This window comes from Cydia fagiglandana, chromosome 2, assembly GCF_963556715.1.
Source record: "Cydia fagiglandana chromosome 2, ilCydFagi1.1, whole genome shotgun sequence".
Taxonomy (NCBI): Eukaryota; Metazoa; Arthropoda; class Insecta; order Lepidoptera; family Tortricidae; genus Cydia; species Cydia fagiglandana.
Genome location: NC_085933.1, coordinates 9,075,832 through 9,098,755, shown reverse-complemented (window position 1 = coordinate 9,098,755; position 22,924 = coordinate 9,075,832). Strand labels below are relative to the sequence as shown.

The window sequence follows — 22,924 nt, the reverse complement described above, 5'->3', positions numbered from 1 at the left end:
AAATAAAATTTCGATGTAAGGGTTGTATATTAGCTATTGTAAATAATCTAAAGGTTCGTGTTTACCTCTTTGACTAGCTTTCCGATCAGTGGGATAGGACTACCTACCTACTCGTGGCTTGAACTCTTGAAGAAAATTTATGTATTTTGCATTCGGGTGTTTAGAACTGTCCGAAAGAATTGAAGATAACAAAAGAATATTTATCAGTTTATTATAAAATAATTTACGGCTTTTTTATGTTTTTGTCATTATAAAATGTACTTAATAAATAATAATAAATTTAAAAGACACGTACAACGTGTTTTACAGTAATTTAATCTTACTTTAAGTATGTACATACAGTCGATAGATAGATAGTTGTACAATTTGGTAGGTGTTGTTGCGTCGTATAAAAAAGGGAGATAGTCCGTATGCGAGATGGTGAATACGGGTAGTTGTTGGTCGCGGTCGGCGGGGCGGGCGCCTGCAGCGCCGGCCTTAGCCCTCCGCAGGCGCCTCTCCTTCCTCGCCGCCCAAAGCCTTTTCGCACATTTTTTGTAGGAAAGCTGAAATAGCAAAAAGTATAATTAATATTAATATGTAGAAACACACTACTAAGGGCCAATTGCACAAAGCCGTCTGACATCGTAAAAACATTAGGTTTTATTGCATCACATAATCGGAGCAGCTAAGGTGTTCAAAACTGTGCTTATGAACATGCACTTTAATAACTTGGCAAGTATTGTTGGTATAACAGGCCTTCAAACGCAATACCTGGAGCCTCGTTTCCATAAAATAGAAAACGCTATAAGTTTATTAGACGGCTACGGAGGAACGATAAAGCAGAGGAGCGTATACCTACGATGGCACTCCTATATTTGACCAATTCTAGATCAAGGAGTTAGATAAAATTCTTTAAAGCCTTCGTTCATATATTTGTAAACATTTTGGCCGCTCCGATATATCTGATGGTGATTGTACAATAAAATTAGTCCTCTATATAGAATAACGTTTGTCAGTTGTTAATAATTGACAATTATTGTGCATGGTGCAACCCGCACGAAGTATTACTGCGTTGAAATGCGTTAAGTAGATGAATGATTGGTTTATTTATGGTGGGTACGTAGTTAGTGCCACCAGATGTCGTATAATTTTTAACCGACTTAAAAATACTAAAAGGATTGTTTTTTTATATTTCGGGTGAATTATTATGAAGTGCTATTTAGGTCAGCTTCATATAGTAGGTAGTATCCAAAGTAATCAAATTAGTTCGGTACACCATTCAAATTTGTATGGTGTACCGAACTATTTGAATACCTTGGTTGCTACCTAGTACTAAGTCAATATTTTGAGAATTAAGTTATAAAGATGATTTTAGACAGGTTACGTTAAGTTATAGCGTCACACAGAAAATTAGGATACTTTTCAAAGAAGAAAGAATCTTTGAGACAACTTAGACAAAACATCAAGAGCATAAGTAGGTAATTGTGCAAGAATAGTGATATTATTACAGTAATCGCTGGTATCCTGAAAGTTATAATAAACTCGAAACTTTACCTGATATTGACCACCAAGTAAAATGAAAACATCCAAGAAAAAAGTATAAAACAATAGCAAAGCACGAACGAAGAGCAGCGATAGCGGCACCCTTTATTAATATATCTATCCACTTACGATCTTACAACTAAATATATGACGGGACGTGAATCTTCTACGCCATCACCTTCTTCAGGAATGCTGTAAATGGATAAAAGGTAAAACAGGGGCACACACATCCACGAAACTACACATGCGGAAAAGGCTAATATCATCCATTCAATCTAGGGGCCATAATACTTTGCTTTTCAGCTAAAGTTGGATCAAAAAAGTCTGCAGCGGATTTGTCATTTTTACGTCATAATTTCATAGAAATTTGACGTTTTAAATAACACTCACTGCGTGGGCTATCAAATCCGCTGCAGACTATTAATGGTCTGACTCTAAATACTTTATGTACAGTAAGATAAAATTTCAAATGGTGAAGTTTTTGCATTAGTAGGAATAAATAAGTAATTTGGTTAAGAATTTTGGGTAAATCATTCTTGCCTCAACTCAACTACTCAACTACTAGGTGCACGTATGCAATGAGCTACGAGTACATAAGGCATAAATCAGACTACTTAATTGCTTATTTACACTACAATAAATTAATAAATAGGTGCATTATTTCCATCCTGAGATTGAAAAAATACGAGTAGTAAATAATTGTGTTTATGTAAAAATCTAACTTTCACTTTTCTAGATTATTATTATGAAGGCTATTTCAAGAATAAAGTCGGACTGAAACTAATGCACCCAATAAATGAAAACCTACTTTGAGTCATCTCTATCACCTAAAAAGTCAAAAGTAAAAAGACTACAATTTTTTAGGCGAGTGAAGATACTCACGCGCATAGGGAATCATGCCGTCGTCATCTTCTGGGTCCATGCAGTCCTTGACGACCTCATCGACCTGTTTGTCATCAAGCTTCTCGCCTGGTGACGATAGAAACACAGCATTAAAGGTACCATCAGAAAAACACAACCAGAAATATTTTGTTTTTCTTTTATTGGCTATTTGCCTATGTCCCACTCCCATCGGAATCTAGGCCCGGATCTCATTGCCAAACACATGTACATAACATATCTATTTAGTATTAGAAAAGTTTCAAGTTTTCAAATTCGTTTTATTACTTCTTCGTACGAGCGATTTTCCCCTTAACTAACGAGTTATTGACCATGCTCAATTATAAAACCACCGTATCTAAGTATGAAACAGAAAAGGCGAATTCGGATTAATATTCTTCCTATACACGTTTGTTTAGTAACACCATTAAGGCCGAGCCACACCGGCTTGCGTGTGCGTGACGTGCGCGTGTGCGTGCGCTAAAATGTTGGAGTCGCACACGCACACGTCACGCAAGCGGTGTGCCATCTCTCATAAGGATCTGTATATTACAACGCCGCACGTGCACATGCACGTCACGCACACGCAGCCGGTGTGCACAGGCCTTTACAGTTAACGCGAGCTCACCTAGCGCGAGAAGTGTGTGTGTAAGCTCGGCGCCGAGCATCATGCCGTTCTCGTTCTTATCGTACAGCTTCAGACATTCCAGGAAGTCTTCATAGCCTCCCTGGTCTTTGTCCTTTTTCGCTGCGGCGTAGATGGGAAGGAACTCTTCGACCTGCAATTGAAAGTTGGAAACTTGTCACCACATCACAATTTAAGAATAATTTTATTTCTGTAACTACCATTATTTAATCATTACAGAAAAAATTTAAAGCGCAAAATACGATGTTCTTGGCTATGATGCAGGCATTGCAGGCTAGTATACAATAAGATATGATATGATATAAAATATTGACAATTCGTGACTAGACACGTCACATCTGAGTGTAGTCTACACCGTAAGAAGAAAGAAAGAAAGTCTAAGAAGAAATTTTCAAATGTTCACAATTAGGTGGAATACTTCTGTCTATTGTGGTGTGTGGTGGTGAGGCTAGCCTCATCTTCACATAGAACTAACATTATTAAAATTATAAATGTAGTCTAAAGAAGAGTCGTGGAATTATCATATTTATTCATCAACAATAGAAGATTGTATTTGAAATGCACATAAAATGCAATTACAATAAAATACAATAGAAAAAACAACATTTGATAATAATATAAGTAACAACAATAGTAACTAAGCAATTGTAACACATTTTAGCCATTTTAGGACAACATTTATAAGGGAACCAATACATTCTTCGACTCTTCTCTTTCCACACAGACTCTACTTTTTTAAGGTTTAAAAATCCATTGAAACACACAATAAAACTTACGGTAAGGAGCTTCTCGCCCTTCTTCTTGGTGCCGCCGAGCTTCTCGATGGTGGCGAGTGTGGGGTTGAAGTTGAGCGCCCTCAGGACATCGCCTAGGTTAAACGCGTCCACCTTGCCACTGCCGTCGAAATCGTAGATGGAGAAGGCGAAGGATGCCCCTGAGATACAAATATAGTTGTTTAAAGTACACGCTTAAAGGCGCCATTTAAAACACTGTACATCTATAATATACCTACTGAAGAAATTGAGATGTGCTACCTAGAGGTTACGGCGTTAGCCGCGAAAACTGAAAACGCCGGTTAAGTTAGTATTGAGAACTATGCCTGCAATAATAATATCATAAGAGCTTGAACCAACTATAACACAGTTGTGTCATCTCTCATCTGCAAACAAAACAGACAAGCCACCTCCAGTATTCGATTGTTAGGTCATTTACAAATAACAATAAAAAATTTCAAAGGATAAACCTTAGCGAATACCAATAGTTATTTATATATCCTACATCGGACTGGATTGACTTGTCGTCAGTGAGTAATTTCATGACTTGTTTGCGGTCTGATGAGGTACCTAAACAATTCATGGGCAGTGCCTTTGATCCCGTATATTTTCAATTTGTTGAGCAAGTAATTCATGACTAATGACGTCAAATGCCTTTGACAAGTCGCACAGTATTACGGCAATATTATCCTTATCGTCTAACCCTGTCATGATAGAATACGATTGGAAACCTAAATTGATACAAGTTAAACATTGATTCAAAGCTATAAATAATTACGCAAATGTTTCCAGAACTATCTATTATATTTGCACCTTAGCTCAGACAACACCATGGGCGCGGCCGCGTGGGCGGACATTCTTCGCCGAAAATATTTTCTTTTCTCGCATGTTTCGATATATTCACTGTGTCGACTTCTGACTCACATTCTAATTTTAGAGCATAGCTCTGTGCCCTAATTGTGGCGCAGACCCAACTCCTTTGAACTTCTTTCTAATGTAAAATTCATGATTGAGGTTTATAAATTCTAAATCAACTACAAGGTTATCAGAATTATATTCAAACAAATCATTTAATAATACAATAGGTACTATTAGTAACAAACTTTTATCGCCGAATGTACTACTTCTTACGACAATTCTAACATGCCAACTCAATAAGGTTGCGTTGTCTTATTAGAGAGTGCATAATTATGTATATCCACCTTCAGTCTTCATTATCAGGCAAGGCAGATGATAATTGATAACCTACAATAACATTGCATTGTTGCCAAAGTGTAGATATGTACCTAATTGTAAACTATAAGTTCATATTTATTTTATAGGTATAAATTTAATCGGACATCGATATCTGCTTTAAATCCTGCAAGTAGGGTTTGAACTAAATAAACTAAAAACAATATTGAATTATATTTTTGTACAAATACTTGTTTTTTTTTCATCATATAATTAATATCAATATACCTACGTAAACATTCCTCATAAAATATATTGACTGTAGGATTTTTTGTCTAACTGCCTAATAAAAAATAGATGTAATTATTAAAGTAATTATATATTATTCTGAAATATAAGCTCATATTTAAATATAATAAAGTGTAGGTTATAACACTTTAACTTGAGGTTGTGGTATACCATAATAACCCGGTGCATATGTAGAGATCAGCTGATTGACAGCATACGATGACCTTGATATTGACAGTAAGCTAGATTGTAAATGACGAGTGTATAATAAACGAGTATCCGTATACGTAGACACAGCGCAGGTAGATATTGGCCGGGCGCCGAAAACGTAAAGCAGGGTTGCAGTGAAATTTGAGCGGAGTTTCTCTGTTTGGGCGGGCGGGCCGCGCGCCACGTGACCGCGGGATAAATATAGAACGCAGCGCGCGCGCAGCGTGGCCATGCCAATGCCGCACCACCGGCATCTCTTAGCAACGATTACGCGAACCTTATTAGAGAAACGATTCTATACTTAGATGTTACGATGCTCGCTCGCATTACATTCATTTTGTTACCATTCACAACCGTCAATGATCCAACGCATACAAAAATTGTCTACTTCGATCATTTCCATGAAAATCAATACACAAATGTTAGATGTATGCGGCCGTTTGAACTGTTCCGCGAAACAAGAGTTGTTATAATCTTATCGGTATAAGTAAGTTTAAATTAAAAGAATACTCACTTTCGACGTCGTTCTTGCTGAGGTCGCTCTGAAAATGACGAAAAACATTTCGTTACTTTTCATGTTCAATGGTATCATGCTATGTGTAGGATTAGTTGTGTAGCAGCGTCAGGGCACTGAGTGTTTGTGTTATCTGTCCAAGCATACAATACCATGTTAATTCACTGTCTCTTAAGCACAACACTGATTTTAAACGTGGTTCTATGTGCTGGTCGCTCCAAAACTTTGAAAGTCTTCCGGTCTGCGGAATATGTTTCGCGAGATTAGAACACGCGTCGGTAGATATCACTGGCCGAGCCAAATGTCCGTTTTTTCACTGAACTCCTTTATCACAATTTCACTGACGTCAGGAGTGACTCACCATTTTGTGTGGTGGTAGTTGGTTCCCTCCCGGTCTTCACTGGCGAACGTTCAGACAAGAAGTGGGGCTCGGCAACTTTTCGCGGGACTGTTTTAACTGGCTTAGATGGCGCACCCGTCTGGATATTTGAGATTTAGCCCAGGAATCCGCAACCGTTCTATTTTCAGCGGAGTCGGTCCGTCGCCGCGACCGCTTCAGGCAAGCGTCCTTCTCACGCGCGCGAGCGAGACGAGGAGCGTTCCCGCCCGCCCTCGCCAAACACACCAAACGCACACTATTCCAATGATAAATCTACTTCTTCGATAACTATTTTGATCGGATCTCTTTCGGAAATCGAGGTGTTCAACAGCTACCTGCTCGACCCGCGTTGATTGATTTAATGCCGATGCCATTGCTAATGATTTTTTTTTAAAGCATCTGTTAAAGGAACATGATTACAACAAATCCTCGGTTACTGACGTTAGTCACGTAGATGATTCGATTGAATGAAGATTTAAACGTCTATAGTCTAATAATACCTAATTCAAACAATGTTTAATATTCGATCAAACATTTTATTTAGAAGACGTTGGGATTCGTATCATTTAATATATGTAAATAAATAAAATTTAAATCTCACGGCAGAGGCTATTAGACATCACCACAATCATTAGGTTTAGTTTCGAAGGTATAGTCCATCCAGTGCTGGGAGTTGAGGAGTGCCTCGTTGATGGTGTTGCACTTGGCGTGGCCGGGCAGCACGGTGGAAGACACGCGCTGGTCCAGCAGGCTGGCGGCTCGGCGCCGCACACCTGGCGACAGAGGCCGCTGACTAGGCGATCCCGCTGCCTGTAACCATTAATGAACACAAATACTAATTGAGTAGGTATAAAAAAGTAACCGATAAGGCTGTATCAGAAATGCGATCACTAGAGAGTAGAGTCATTGCTCTAGTTTCCGTCCAGCTCTAGTTTTCGTCCACTTGAGTTGAGCTTGACCTTGCCGCACAAATGTTGCCTTATTACAATCCTTAACGTCTAAATAATATACCTATCTACACTACATACAAGTAATATTTCGCAATGATCCTACATAAAACGCCTTGTAGAGTCTATTAATCCTCCTACAATAACAGCACCTACTGCCTTCGATCTTGCATAAAAAAAGTGTTAGACAAAGGGAGAACTTGGCCTTCGCAAGTTCTCGGAGTGCTTAGTTTTTATTAAACATTCGTCGTCTACCTTTCCGCAGCTGAACCTTAAACCTCGCTTTGACGTCAAATGGCGTCAAAAAAAAAAGTCCAGAGACGAAATATATTTCCTATTCTATCTTTAGCGTGCAAGTTTACTATACGTAAAAAAAATAAGTCACTTGACACACATGTGCAAGCTTACATGTAGAAACTGCAAGTGCGGATATATATATACTTATATGTATGCTTGTGTGAACTTGCTCGTCGAGCATATTTCTAAACATATGATTCAGATTCCCGTAGTAAATATAATTAGAACATGAGTTATACTAAATAATATTTTGACATTTTACTGATTAATAAGATCAAACGATGTTACGAGCAACACTATGTCTTGTTTACGCTGTACGCGTTTAATAACACCCCGTTAATTAAAATTTCTAAAGCAAAAATTAACAAGTATTTTAATGTATTCCACACGGCTAAGAGTTGTACGCCTCAGCGTATATTTGTCGAAGATATTATTATATTTACACTCGAACTCGAATCAATGATACAGGTGTGTGTATATGTGTGTGTGTGTGTGACCTATTTCCTTGCCCTGTTTTGCATGAAACTATCTTCATCTAATTTTGTGATTTCTAATTTTTAGAAATCAATTTTTTGATACAAATTTATAGCTAAATATAAAATATAAGTAAATAAAGTGAACCTTGCGTTTTCCAGCAGCTTTGCGTCGCCATCAGTCCCGGAGGCAGGTCAGAAATCTGGCACCCTGACACTACCCTCGAAAGAGCCTACTTTTGCGGCAGCTCGCAGAGACGCCGGAGCTCGCAGTAACCTTCGCGCAGCTTTATGATTCTAAAAGTAAACCTTGCGTTTTCCAGTAGCTTTGCGTCGCCACCAGCCCCGGATGCAGGCCAAGAATCTGGCACCCTGCAGGCGCCACCGACGAACGAGTTTACTTTTGCGGGAACTCGTAGAAACGCCGGCTAACTCTTCCCGCGGCTTCTTATGATCCTAAATAATAGATACATATTTCAATTAGAACACAACCACTATCATTACTACCAACCTTTTTGCGCTATTAGTTACTTAATGCACCTTGCAAGCAGTGAGAATATTGATGGCACTTAAATAATATTCTGATCAATAATACCTACAATCAATCGTCCGTGGTGTAAGATGGAAATGGATTAAAAATTTCAAAGGATCTTAATTATTAACAATTAACAACATTACGTTATGTATGTCTTCCTTGGGTTCGTCGTACGAGCGGCCAGTATCGATAGAAGTATTTGCTGTGAGCAATGCGATTTCTTGCATCAACATTCCCTTGGGATCTTGTAGTATAGGAAACTCCTCTTCGTCGGAGCATTGATCGTAATCACCTAATAAATGTTTTAACAATTTTATCCACTTAGTACTGCAGAGTAACTAAGTAATTACAAAACAGTAATAAATAATAACTTACGGTTCAGAGTAAGATACGTATTTTCATATAATTCCGAATTTTCGTTCTTGTTTTCAAGATCACACTGTTGAAACACATAACATGTAAGTATAGATAACTGAAGAACAGAACGCAATGTACCTATACATTGCGTTCTGTCACATCGAACATTTAAATATACCTACTAAGCTAAGTTAAACCTGTAATGCCATTTGTGACGTCATTGGATCTTGCGGTATCTGATAAACATTTTCCGTGCATGGTGAATCGTCATTATCTACGTAGAACACTATGTCATTCTCATAATCTTCTAGTGCTTCTTCGATGTAAGAAAAGGAAGAATTTCCTGAAATCCTAACTCGTTTCTCTATAGGCTCTCTCTCTCTTTCTTCTGTTACAAGGAACGCATCAAGTGCGGCGTTCATGTAAAAATCCATTACATTTCTTATAGAGAAAGGTAATAATTCGTTGTATTCAGTGTTCTGTGCATGACTTGCATGGTCGCTAATTCCTAATTCCACGTCACTTATGTCAAACAACTGATTTATGAATAGAGATGTAGAGTTGTTCAACTCGTGTTGTTGCTAAAATGGGTATAAATTTAATTAGTAAATTGCAACATGTTAAGGTCAAGTAGAGTCTGTGCGGAAAGAGAAGAGTCGTGGGATTTGAGGGCGCGCCAGTGCTATTTTATGGTTTTTGCTATGCTGACAACACTGGTCACGTGATTATAGTACGACACTAAAGGTCATGATACTTGAATCCCTTTTGTTCCGGTTTTTTACCACGGCTTACTAAACGGAGCCTGGTGGTGGTGTCGGCTCGTCAACTCAATCCTCTGATTTAGCGCAGGCACTAGTTTTCTTTTTAAAACACACTTGTTTTTATGTCTCAGATACTAAAAAGTGACTGCGATTGACAAAACTGCTAAAACTAGTTAAGAATCTGCCCAATACAACTGTAATTTTAGTACCAAACAAGATAGAGTCTCATTTATGTACTGCCTAATCTGTGCATTCCAACAGTTATTTAAACCGGGTAGATCGGGTAGAAATTGGGCAATAGAACTGTAATTTTATCTGGGATATATTTCACCCATTGTAAACTTGACTTGTAATGTATGTGTATGTATATGTGTACATTATTAATAATAAATATGAATATGAATAAAAATAGTGCATAAGTAGGTAGGCCTTATTGGGATATGTCCGGTTCTCTCATCTCACGATATTACGCCGTCAATCACGATACGAAAAGTCACTGCTAAATATGAAATAAAATTTCGTAACTAACATAACCTACAAATAAAGAAATATTTTATTAGAAAAAGTTTCATTCTTTGTAATCGAAGTCTGAATTAAAATATTCAATGTCACTTATGTTTGAGCTAGCTTCAGAACAACCAGGGACACTCATAGAACTATCTTCATCTGAACTGGATGTGCTTGAATCCGGCACGTAGATTACGAATTCTTGCATATCACCTACTTAGCGGTCTTTTATTCGAGATACCGTAGGTACTTTTACACAATCCTGAAAAAGAAATTACATATAAATATGCATAAAATGGCAAGTATCAAGACTATTTGTCGGTTATTTTAAAGATCATGAATGACCTGCATATTAATGAAAATTAATATATTTTGAATGAATATACTTACCGATTATGTACCGGAGACAAGTTACTTAGGGGGTTTATTAAATAGGTAATTATTTAATATTAAATACAACATCAATACCCGCGAATAGCGGAAACACGTTCCGCGATTTTTTGTAAGTCGATAGTCGGCTTTTAGCCGTTTTCTTCCCGCTGACAAAACCGAACAATGTTAAATATAATTTTCCTTGTGGTTTTATGTACGGTTTTATCGTGTTTTGAAAATATTTTATACATAAAACTTGCGGTTTTTGTTAATAAAAATATACATTGACAGAAGTTTGTTTACTTTTTACAAGACAGGTGTCAAAGGTTTGATTGCCATATAAAATTTAAAATGTTAGTTCCCGTTTCTGCCACGACTCTTCTCTTTCCGCACAGACTCTACATACATTTACATAAAAATTACTGTCCTATTTTTAAAAGTGACTATGACTTACGTCCTCTGTATAGTCGTCTCCTTGCCCATTTTCTTTTTTAGGTTTATCGTCTGAAACATTTGAAATGTAACAAGCACAGCAAAATCGAAGTTGAAAACCATTAAAATCTAATAAACATTTTCCGTTTCTGTTCCGTTCCTGTTTTAATAATTTAATAAGACGCCTGGTAACTTCGATATATTTTGTGTGTAGCGTGTTTGTTGAAGTGCGAATAGGTGCCATTAGATTTTGTGTCAAAACAATGTTTACGTTGTTTACCAGTAACTTTTTGCGGTGTGGACGTCATCAAGACATTTGGTTCCAACTCCATCTTAGCATTATCAGCCCCCTCGATGAAGTTATCGGCCACGGGGTCGACATGTGTGGCGTCTTCGCCCGCACGAATTACGAACGTCAAATCTGACCTTACGGCGTTCACTCTTGTTGACAAATATTCACGAGGACGTCCTGCGAAACGAAGTTAAATCTGATGGAATAGTTTTTTAAAGTAAGGTTTTGCTTGGCCCCTCAGTGTACGTACTTGGTAAATATCATCATATCAGAAAATATTTACCTATTTTTAACCGACTTCCATTTCATAGAAAGAGGAGGTTCTGTATTCGGTTGTGGCTATTTTTTTTTTTTTCTATGTACGTTCACCGATTACTCCGACATCCGTAGTCCGATTTGAGTAATTATTTTTTTGTTTGAAAGGAGCTACCTCCGAGTTGGTCCCATTTTAATTTGGTTCTGTTCTGATAATGGGATCCATGAGGAATTGAGGGAACTCCTCAATTTTTAAAGGCACATGCATGGTGATTTGGGTGTTTTCTTAAGCAACTCGAGCATTTTCTCCCGAAAACCACCACTTTGATGAAGTAGACCCGATGATGATGATTGTTTTAATGATAATGATGATGATTTATTAAATGTAGTACGTTCAGCGATTACTCCGGCACCTGTGATCCGATTTGTGTAATTCTTTTTTTGTTTGGAAGGAGTTGCCTCCAAGGTGTTTCCGTATTATTTTTGGTTCTGGTCTGATGATGGAATCCATGAGGAATTGAGGGAACTCCTCAGTTTTTAAAGGCACGTGTAAAGTGATTTCGGTGTTTTCTAAAGTAACTCGAGCATTTGCTTCCGAACACCGCTAATTTGATGTAGTGCAAGTGTATGAATGTTGAATGTACTATTTTTATATATAAAAAATTAATACATATTTAGAGAGACTTTTTACACAGAGGCCTAATACTTTGAAAAAAAATTAATAAATATTGATTACAAAAAAAAATATTGTAACTACGTTTATCCGTTAACCTGCCGTGTCCCAACGCGAGGTACTGATGTTCCGAGCTATGAAAACCACACAAAATATTAACTTAATTTAACGGCATTACCGTATTTTATTAACATATATCCTTAAGTTTTAAAGTATTACTATCGCATAACAATATTATACTTATATTTTAAGTTATTCGGCTTCAAAGTTTGTCCAAGGCAATTCTTAACAGTCACCTGGCGCGTCACATTCACGACGATTGTATAACCCCCACCGCACCTTTCCCGTCTCACTCCGCACGAGCTGAAGCCGTCACTCATCAGCTATCACCTGGTAGGACGAAGACGTGGTTATTGTGCTTCGCAAATAAAACACAAACGACAAAGTATCGGAAATTGGAGTTTGTAATGGGTAAGTACTCTTTATCCTGGAGTCGATATCTTGCTAATTATGTAACCTATCGCATTACTATCAAGATATGTAACGTAAACAATAGTTTAGTTTTATATGCCTAAGTATGGAGTTCATCAAGCTAATACATTTTGTGTATTCGCGATATAACTGCCATTTTCCCCATCACCTGCATATCGTCCACCTGGCTAAAACTGCCAGGTGGATGAGATTTTGTGGCAGGTTAATGTCACTGATACCACAACTAATACTCGTAACTATATAATTATATAGCGGTTATATCGCTTTTGTGTGTTAATTTAGGAATAAAAACTATCCTGTATGTTAAAGCTGCATATTATTGAAATTTTTGTACTTTTGTCTTAAGTCTCGTTAACCTGTCTAAAAAAGTCAGGTGAATGATGCAATGGCAGGTGAACGAAGCGTCATTCACCTGCCATATGACAGGTGATCGATAATTATTTAAAATCCACGTTACATATACTCAAACTATTATTATTATGAGGGTTTTTAGTTTTAGACATATATTAAAATGATTTGTAAAAAGTATAAGTATATGCAGATTAGTCCCGTTCTTGTCAAAATCTTAAAGGCATACATACAGTGATTTTTGTGTTTTTATTTACAAATCAAGCATATACATTCACAAAAGTGACATTGGATGAAGTGGAACTGCTGATGAAGATCAGAACGAAACTCTTCAACGACGCATAGTTCACGTTTGGCGATTTGTCCTCTTCGTTATGTTTGTTAAGCAAGATAAGTTTATAAGCTGCAGTTTTGTCAATCTCGAGTTCTGATGATGGGATCTATGAAGAATCGAGGGAACTCCTCAAATCTTAAAGGCATACATACAGTGATTTTTGTGTTTTTATTTACAAATCAAGCATATACATTCACAAAAGTGACATTGGATGAAGTGGAACTGCTGATGAAGATCAGAACGAAACTCTTCAACGACGCATAGTTCACGTTTGGCGATTTGTCCTCTTCGTTATGTTTGTTAAGCAAGATAAGTTTATAAGCTGCATTTTTGTCAATCTCGAGTTCTGATGATGGGATCCATGAGGAATCGAGGGAACTCCTCAAATCTTAAAGGCATACATATAGTGATTTTTGTGTTTTTATTTACAAATCAAGCATATACATTCACAAAAGTGACATTGGATGAAGTGGAACTGCTGATGAAGATCAGAACGGAACTCTTCAACGATGCATAGTTCACGTTTGGCGATTTGTCCTCTTCGTTATGTTTGTTAAGCAAGATAAGTTTATAAGCTGCATTTTTGTCAATCTCGAGTTGTGATGATGGGATCCATGAGGAATCGAGGGAACTCCTCAAACCTTAAAGGCATGCGTATAGTGACTTTTGGATTTACATCAGAAAATCAAGCATTTTCATTAAAAACGGTCGCATTTGATGAAGTGGAACTGCTGATGATGATTAGAACAGAACTCTTCAACGATGCATAGTACACGTTTGGCGATTTAGATTTTGACTTGGATTGGGACTGGGGCTGGGACCCGGACCCAGACTCGGGCCCGGACTCGGACCCGGACTGTGACTCGGACCCGGACCTAGACTCAAACCCGGAGTTGGACCTGGACCTGGATCCCGGCTCTTATCTGAACCTGAACCCGGACCTAACCTGACCTGACCTTGCGCCAAACCTGAGTTCCACTAGGTACTGCGAGGGTTCAACATCAGCTCTATCTTGGGTACTGCGCTCCCAAGTGCTCATCAAGACGTGTCGCTGTCGAATGACCAAAACAGCATGTGTCTATGTTGCATCAAACCTGAGTTCCAGTAGGTACTGCGAGGGTTCAGCATCAGCTCTGCTTTCCCAAGTGCTCATCAAGACGTGTCGAATGACCAAAACAGCGTGTGTCTATGTTGCACCAAACCTGAGTTCCACTAGGTACTGCGAGGGTTCACCATCAGCTCTATCTTGGGTACTGCTTTCCCAAGTGCTCGTCAAGACGTGTCGAATGACCAAAACAGCATGTGTCTATGTTGCATCAAACCTGAGTTCCAGTAGGTACTGCGAGGGTTCATCATCAGCTCTATCTTGGGTACTGCTTTCCCATGGCCTCATCAAGACGTGTCGAATGACCAAAACAGCGTGTGTCTATGTTGCACCAAACCTGAGTTCCACTAGGTACTGCGAAGGTTCAGCATCAGCTCTATCTTAGTAACCACTTTTCCAAGTGTTCATCAAGACGTGTTGGATGACCAAAACAGCGTGTGTCTATGTTGCACCAAACCTGAGTTCCACTAGGTACTGCGAGGGTTCATCATCAGCTCTATCTTGGGTACTGCTTTCCCAAGTGCTCGTCAAGACGTGTCGAATGACCAAAACAGCATGTGTCTATGTTGCATCAAACCTGAGTTCCAGTAGGTACTGCGAGGGTTCATCATCAGCTCTATCTTGGGTACTGCTTTCCCATGGCCTCATCAAGACGTGTCGAATGACCAAAACAGCGTGTGTCTATGTTGCACCAAACCTGAGTTCCACTAGGTACTGCGAAGGTTCAGCATCAGCTCTATCTTAGTAACCACTTTTCCAAGTGTTCATCAAGACGTGTTGGATGACCAAAACAGCGTGTGTCTATGTTGCACCAAACCTGAGTTCCACTAGGTGCTGCGAGGGTTCAGCATCAGCTCTATCTTGGGTACTGCTCTCCCAAGTCCTCATCAAGACGTGTCGAATGACCAAAACAGCGTGTGTCTATGTTGCACTAAACCTGAGTTCCACTAGGTACTGCGAGGGTTCAGCATCAGCTCTATCTTGGGTACTGCTCTCCCAAGTCCTCATCGAGACGTGTCGAATGACCAAAACAGCGTGTGTCTATGTTGCACCAAACCTGAGTTCCACTAGGTGCTGCGAGGGTTCAGCATCAGCTCTATCTTGGGTACTGCCCTCCCAAGTCCTCATCAAAACGTGTCGAATGACCAAAACAGCGTGTGTCTATGTTGCACCAAACCTGAGTTCCACTAGGTGTTGCGAGGGTTCAGCATCAGCTGTATCTTGGGTACTGCCCTCCTAAGTCCTCATCAAAACGTGTCGAATGACCAAAACAGCGTGTGTCTATGTTGCACCAAACCTGAGTTCCACTAGGTGTTGCGAGGGTTCAGCATCAGCTGTATCTTGGGTACTGCCCTCCTAAGTCCTCATCAAGACGTGTCGAATGACCAAAACAGCGTGTGTCTATGTTGCACCAAACCTGAGTTCCACTAGGTGTTGCGAGGGTTCAGCATCAGCTCTATCTTGGGTACTGCTCTTCCAAGTGCTCATCATGACGTGTTGGATGACCAAAACAGCGTGTGTCTATGTTGCACCAAACCTGAGTTCCACTACGTGCTGCGAGGGTTCAGCATCAGCTCTATCTTGGGTACTGCCCTCCCAAGTCCTCATCAAAACGTGTCGAATGACCAAAACAGCGTGTATCTATGTTGCACCAAACCTTAGTTCCACTAGGTGCTGCGAGGGTTCAGCATCAGCTCTATCTTGGGTACTGCCCTCCCAAGTCCTCATCAAAACGTGTCGAATGACCAAAACAGCGTGTGTCTATGTTGCACCAAACCTGAGTTCCACTAGTTACTGCGAGGGTTCAGCATCAGCTCTATCTTGGGTACTGCTCTTCCAAGTGCTCATCAAGACGTGTTGGATGACCAAAACAGCGTGTGTCTATGTTGCACCAAACCTGAGTTCCACTAGGTGCTGCGAGGGTTCAGCATCAGCTCGATCTTGGGTACTGCCCTCCCAAGTCCTCATCAAAACGTGTCGAATGACCAAAACAGCGTGTGTCTATGTTGCACCAAACCTGAGTTCCACTAGGTGCTGCGAGGGTTCAGCATCAGCTGTATCTTGGGTACTGCCCTCCCAAGTCCTCATCAAGACGTGTCGAATGACCAAAACAGCGTGTGTCTATGTTGCACCAAACCTGAGTTCCACTAGGTGCTGCGAGGGTTCAGCATCAGCTCGATCTTGGGTACTGCCCTCCCAAGTCCTCATCAAGACGTGTCGAATGACCAAAACAGCGTGTGTCTATGTTACACCAAACCTGAGTTCCACTAGGTACTGCGAGGGTTCAGCATCAGCTCTATCTTGGGTACTGCCCTCCCAAGTCCTCATGAAGACGTGTCGAATGACCAAAACAGCGTGTGTCTATGTTGCACCAAACCTGAGTTCCACTAGGTGTTGCGAGGGTTCAGCATCAGCTGTATCTTGGGTACTGCCCTCCTAAGTCCTCATCAAAACGTGTCGAATGACCAAAACAGCGTGTGTCTATGTTGCACCAAACCTGAGTTCCACTAGGTGTTGCGAGGGTTCAGCATCAGCTGTATCTTGGGTACTGCCCTCCTAAGTCCTCATCAAGACGTGTCGAATGACCAAAACAGCGTGTGTCTATGTTGCACCAAACCTGAGTTCCACTAGGTGTTGCGAGGGTTCAGCATCAGCTCTATCTTGGGTACTGCTCTTCCAAGTGCTCATCATGACGTGTTGGATGACCAAAACAGCGTGTGTCTATGTTGCACCAAACCTGAGTTCCACTACGTGCTGCGAGGGTTCAGCATCAGCTCTATCTTGGGTACTGCCCTCCCAAGTCCTCATCAAAACGTGTCGAATGACCAAAACAGCGTGTATCTATGTTGCACCAAACCTGAGTTCCACTAGGTGCTGCGAGGGTTCAGCATCAGCTGTATCTTGGGTACTGCCCTCCCAAGTCCTCATCAAGACGTGTCGAATGACCAGAACAGCGTGTGTCTATGTTGCACCAAAACTGAGTTCCACTAGGTACTGCGAGGGTTCAGTATCAGCTCTATCTGGGGTACTGCTCTCTCAAGTGCTCATCAAGACGTGTTGGATGACCAAAACAGTGTGTGTCTATGTTGCACCAAACCTGAGTTCCACTAGGTGCTGCGAGGGTTCAGCATCAGCTCTATCTTGGGTACTGCTCTTCCAAGTGCTCATCAAGACGTGTTGGATGACCAAAACAGTGTGTGTCTATGTTGCACCAAACCTGAGTTCCACTAGGTGCTGCGAGGGTTCAGCATCAGCTCTATCTTGGGTACTGCTCTTCCAAGTGCTCATCAAGACGTGTTGGATGACCAAAACAGCATGTGTCTACGTTGCACCAAACCTGAGTTCCACTAGGTGCTGCGAGGGTTCAGCATCAGCTCTATCTTGGGTACTGCCCTCCCAAGTCCTCATCAAAACGTGTCGAATGACCAAAACAGCGTGTGTCTATGTTGCACCAAACCTGAGTTCCACTAGTTACTGCGAGGGTTCAGCATCAGCTCTATCTTGGGTACTGCTCTTCCAAGTGCTCATCAAGACGTGTTGGATGACCAAAACAGCGTGTGTCTATGTTGCACCAAACCTGAGTTCCACTAGGTGCTGCGAGGGTTCAGCATCAGCTCGATCTTGGGTACTGCCCTCCCAAGTCCTCATCAAAACGTGTCGAATGACCAAAACAGCGTGTGTCTATGTTGCACCAAACCTGAGTTCCACTAGGTGCTGCGAGGGTTCAGCATCAGCTGTATCTTGGGTACTGCCCTCCCAAGTCCTCATCAAGACGTGTCGAATGACCAAAACAGCGTGTGTCTATGTTGCACCAAACCTGAGTTCCACTAGGTGCTGCGAGGGTTCAGCATCAGCTCGATCTTGGGTACTGCCCTCCCAAGTCCTCATCAAAACGTGTCGAATGACCAAAACAGCGTGTGTCTATGTTGCACCAAACCTGAGTTTCACTAGGTGCTGCGAGGGTTCAGCATCAGCTGTATCTTGGGTACTGCCCTCCCAAGTCCTCATCAAGACGTGTCGAATGACCAAAACAGCGTGTGTCTATGTTACACCAAACCTGAGTTCCACTAGGTACTGCGAGGGTTCAGCATCAGCTCTATCTTGGGTACTGCCCTCCCAAGTCCTCATGAAGACGTGTCGAATGACCAAAACAGCGTGTGTCTATGTTGCATCAAACCTGAGTTCCACTAGGTACTGCGATGGTCCAGCATCAGCTCTATCTTGAGTTCTGCTCTCCCAAGTGCTCACCAAGACGAGTTGGATGACCAAAACTGCATGTGCCTATGTTGCACCAAACCTGAGTTCCACTAGGTACTGCCAGGGTGAATAGACAGTAAGATTGAATGTTTACTTATTCACAGAAACTTGTTATTAAATTGGGAATCGAATCGAAGGTGAGGTGGGTCAGAATCCAAAATTTTAATCATCGTGGTGGACAATAAGGTCCCTTTTTACAGAAGATGACACATTTTTCGATTATTTTTAGAAGGCATTGAAAATGATGTGGTGGACAGGTGGATGACACTCATTACAGGTGAACGATGACAAGAAACCAGGTTAACGGCAACGGACACAGGTTAATGACGCCTCTCGATAACCTGTCAATATTTTCATTGGAATTTGTACTTATTTCTCGATAACCTGCTTCTACTATCGATAACCTGGAGACAAAATATCTTTCACCTGTCCTTGATATCATTAACCTGAATTTCAAACGCCTATATCTCCTAAACTAATTGAAGGAATTGCTTCCCTTCCACATTTTCTAATAGTTAAAGTTGCCTTTTAACGATCCCAATAAAAAAAAATGCGAAAATGCAAAATTTTTGAAAAACGTTAACGTTAACCTGGCGGTGCCAACTTTTTGAGAAACGACCTTATTAAAGTAGATACACGAAGTAAGTGTTAATCATGATGTTGTTTTTCATTCATGCGTCGCCCTATTAACAATAATGCGTTAAAACTAAAAATGGAAAAATAAAAACTTTTTACAAAAAAAAGAAAACCGACTTCAAAAAGGATGAAATAAAATATTATCCTTTTTAAGTCTATGCGTTACCAACTGATATGTTTGAAGTCGGTGCCAAGCCAAGTAGTAAAGAATACCCGTCAAAAATAATCAGCTTTATGACTATAAATCCCATTAGAACTGTACCATTAGAACTATTATAAATGTGTAAGTAATTCTGTCTGCCTCTTTGTCGCCTTTTCATGGCTAAACAACTGAACCGCTTTAGGTGAAATTTGGCAAGAACGTAAATGCCTTGAATTGTTTTATATTTTGAAATGTAGTCCTCTGAATAAGGGACGGGAAATAACTTCATTCCCAATCCCACGCTTGCGTGCCGACAAACATGGTACGGACTGTGCCAAGAAGGTTTGATTTGATCGTGTGTTCTGAGGTGTGTTCTTAGGTACAGTCGACGTCAAAGATATGTATTATACACTTTTGCACCTTACTCCTTTGTAATATGACGAAAAGTGTAAACATATTTTTAACGTCGACTGTACCTACAGCAAGTACGTTCATTGTAAGGCAATCCAACGTACATCCTTATCGAATCGCACCAAAATCATGGTATGCTTATAAAGTTGGCTTGGCACCGACTTCAAACATATCAGTTGGTAACGCATAGACTTAAAAAGGATAATATTTTATTTCATCCTTTTTGAAGTCGGTTTTCTTTTTTTTGTAAAAAGTTTTTATATATAAAATTGGACGCACATGAGTTCAAATTATTAATAAAATTAAAATAGAAATTATAATGTGTACTTTAGAAGTTATGAGGGAACCAATGAACATACATACATACATACCCACATACATACCGGTCAAAATCATAACCCTCCTTTTGCGTTGCCGTAGTCGGGTAAAGAATCATAAAATAAGACATCTTTAAAATTAGACAATAACGATAACAAACACAGGTCTCATTAAATGTCATTTATCGTAATTTACTAACGGAGCATGCGACTTTGCCCAGTGGCCAACTGTGGCTGTCATTCATTAGCCTCTGCTTAAAATACGAACGCCTCCGTCTAGCCTCAGCATACTCGTAAACTTATTATGAATGAATGCTCTTGTAGAGACCAAATTTATGAACAAAACGATCGTTTTCGAAGCTGAGTACTTACATATGTTACATTTTTAAATAAAAATGTTTTGTGAATGCATGGTTCGATATGCTCCGTAACAAACGATAGGTAGTGTAAACATATATATTAAAATAATATAAAAGTTACGAATACCCGACTCTAAGGCGGCGTTTGCAATCATGCAACCTTCCTGAAGAACTAGATTAACTAAATGATAGGCAAGCAAGCCTGCAACATGGGAATTATTGTCACTTTCTTCCATTATTTTGTAATATTTTCAGTACTAATTTTTTCTTCGTGCACAATTTTCTAACTTTGGCTTGACTTATGTACGTATGTCATGCTTGTTTTGTTTTTTACCTTTGCCTTAATTTTTTTCCAGCCATTGCTGAAAAAATGTCATTCTAACAGTAAGTTTTTAAAATAGAAATTCTAGGCATTTACCTTGGTAGAAATTGAGTAGAAATATTAATTTCTAAGTATATCGGTGTTCCCTAGAATTAATAGCCTAGATATACAGGGTGGAAAAATAAGTCGGGCCCTGGAGGGAAACTATCTTAAATCCTTATGTTGGCTCATTTTACTTAAAGGAGACATTTCTTTATTTTTAAAAAGAAATAAAACTGCATTCAAAGCTATTTCTTTTTTTCTTCAATTTTGCTTGTCTAAAAATATTCTTGAGTACAAAAAATTCGATTTTATGGATATTTTGTACGACAGACGAGTGTAAGACCTAATGTTTCTTGGAGAAATGTTATCATTAACATTAACTGTGTCGATTAGTAGAAAAAAATAGCGAGTGTTTATTTTTTGAAAGTTTTACTCTGTTCGATTCCCGGTCGAGACAAGCTAATTTAAAAAAATCTTTGAATGCAGTTTTGTTGCTTTTTAAAAATAAAGGAATATCTCCTTTAAGTAAAATGAGCCAACTTGAGGATTTAAGGTAGTTTCCCTCCAGAGCCCGACATATCTTTCCATACACACTGTATACCTACTTAATTACATTTTGTGCAGTTTTAAAATAAATTCAATCAAAAAATATATATATATGCCAAGAACAGGCCTCTTGGCCACCAAACACCAAACATCGTAACTACATTTCAAGCGGTGTTCCCTAGTATTAATAGCATAGAGATATAATACTTTATTAAAATATTGTGTAGATTTAAAATAAATTCAATCAAAAATTATATAAATAATTTATCGTAACTACGTTTTCTCAAACAAATTAAACTCGTTATTACATATCTCAACCGACGTAGCAATCGTCAAAAAAAAGTTACAAATTAGCAGCGAAAAATTATACACAAGTACAAAAGCAAAAGCTTGTGAGAAATAATAGATACTTAATTATTAGAATACCTAAGGATTACAAAGTCGCTTTGCATTACGACATTTACGACTCTTTACAATGTAGGTAGGTGTGCTGACGGCAATACCTGTTACCTACGTATGCTGAACACAATCTATAAAGTGGGAACAGTTTAGTGGCTGCCGCTCCCACTCGGTCTCTATTTATAAAGTAAATTGCCACCGCACGGCGATATCCACACCAATCTCGTTAACAAAGACTGTCGCGCTGCCACTATCACATCAAGGACATGTCACCTGTCATATTACTTAACCATTACCATCCATTACTACGAAAATATCTATTTCTGTGGAAAATATGCTGTTCATTTCAGCGGTTGACCTAAAGAATCTGTCCAATATCTTGATTCAATGGATTTTCGTATCACTCTCTCATTAATGCAAAATGTGAGACAAAATACATATTGGACAAAAAAAAATTGGCAGGTGGAATACCACACTATCTTACAAATGCCATACTACCTATACTTATACGTAAACAACTTCAACTAACAAATATTGTGAAAGAATGCACTTGTAGGGGCCTTCTTGAATAGGGGCCTGCCAGTTTTAAATTTGAAGTACTTACTGATGACCATCTTAGGAATATTTGTGATACAAATTCGTAAGCAACTCCGTAAAGAGTAAGTAAAGTGACTAATTAATTTTCCTCATATAGGTGAAAACCGCATGAAAATCCGTTTAGTAGTTTTTGAGTTTATCGCGAACATACAAACACACAAACAGACAGACGCTGCGGGGGACTTTGTAGTGATGTAGGTAGTGCTTTTCATAACTGACCATCAGAATTCAAACCAGGACCTGATGGGTACCTACCTAGTTAATTATGAAGTGACAATCCTCTCAGCACGGCGCCGACCTTTCCTAACCTACAACACCCGATATCTTGAC

The 22,924-nt window shown here is 39.5% G+C and overlaps 2 protein-coding genes across 3 annotated transcripts; both read right to left on the bottom strand.

The window, feature by feature from the left end:
- Window positions 1–294: 294 nt before the first annotated feature.
- Window positions 295–6,509, bottom strand: LOC134675452 (myosin light chain 1). Of its 2 annotated transcripts, XM_063533733.1 has the most exons (7): window positions 6,369–6,504; window positions 6,008–6,035; window positions 3,826–3,983; window positions 3,032–3,182; window positions 2,407–2,493; window positions 1,654–1,716; window positions 295–545 (listed from the first exon to the last, which is right to left on the bottom strand). In XM_063533733.1, the coding sequence occupies exons 1-6, from the start codon at window positions 6,369–6,371 to the stop codon at window positions 1,691–1,693; spliced, it is 453 nt and encodes a 150-aa protein (XP_063389803.1). In that variant the 5' UTR covers window positions 6,372–6,504; the 3' UTR covers window positions 295–545; window positions 1,654–1,690. The 2 variants fall into 2 exon arrangements, with proteins under 2 accessions (XP_063389803.1, XP_063389795.1); XM_063533725.1 differs by lacking the exon at window positions 1,654–1,716 and having other exon boundaries at window positions 6,369–6,509.
- A 414-nt stretch (window positions 6,510–6,923) lies between these two features.
- Window positions 6,924–20,970, bottom strand: LOC134675420 (uncharacterized). The gene is made up of 8 exons (XM_063533671.1): window positions 20,816–20,970; window positions 11,348–11,536; window positions 11,090–11,139; window positions 9,193–9,576; window positions 9,014–9,077; window positions 8,782–8,930; window positions 8,413–8,559; window positions 6,924–7,196 (listed from the first exon to the last, which is right to left on the bottom strand). The coding sequence occupies exons 1-8, from the start codon at window positions 20,922–20,924 to the stop codon at window positions 6,999–7,001; spliced, it is 1,290 nt and encodes a 429-aa protein (XP_063389741.1). The 5' UTR covers window positions 20,925–20,970; the 3' UTR covers window positions 6,924–6,998.
- Window positions 20,971–22,924: the final 1,954 nt, after the last annotated feature.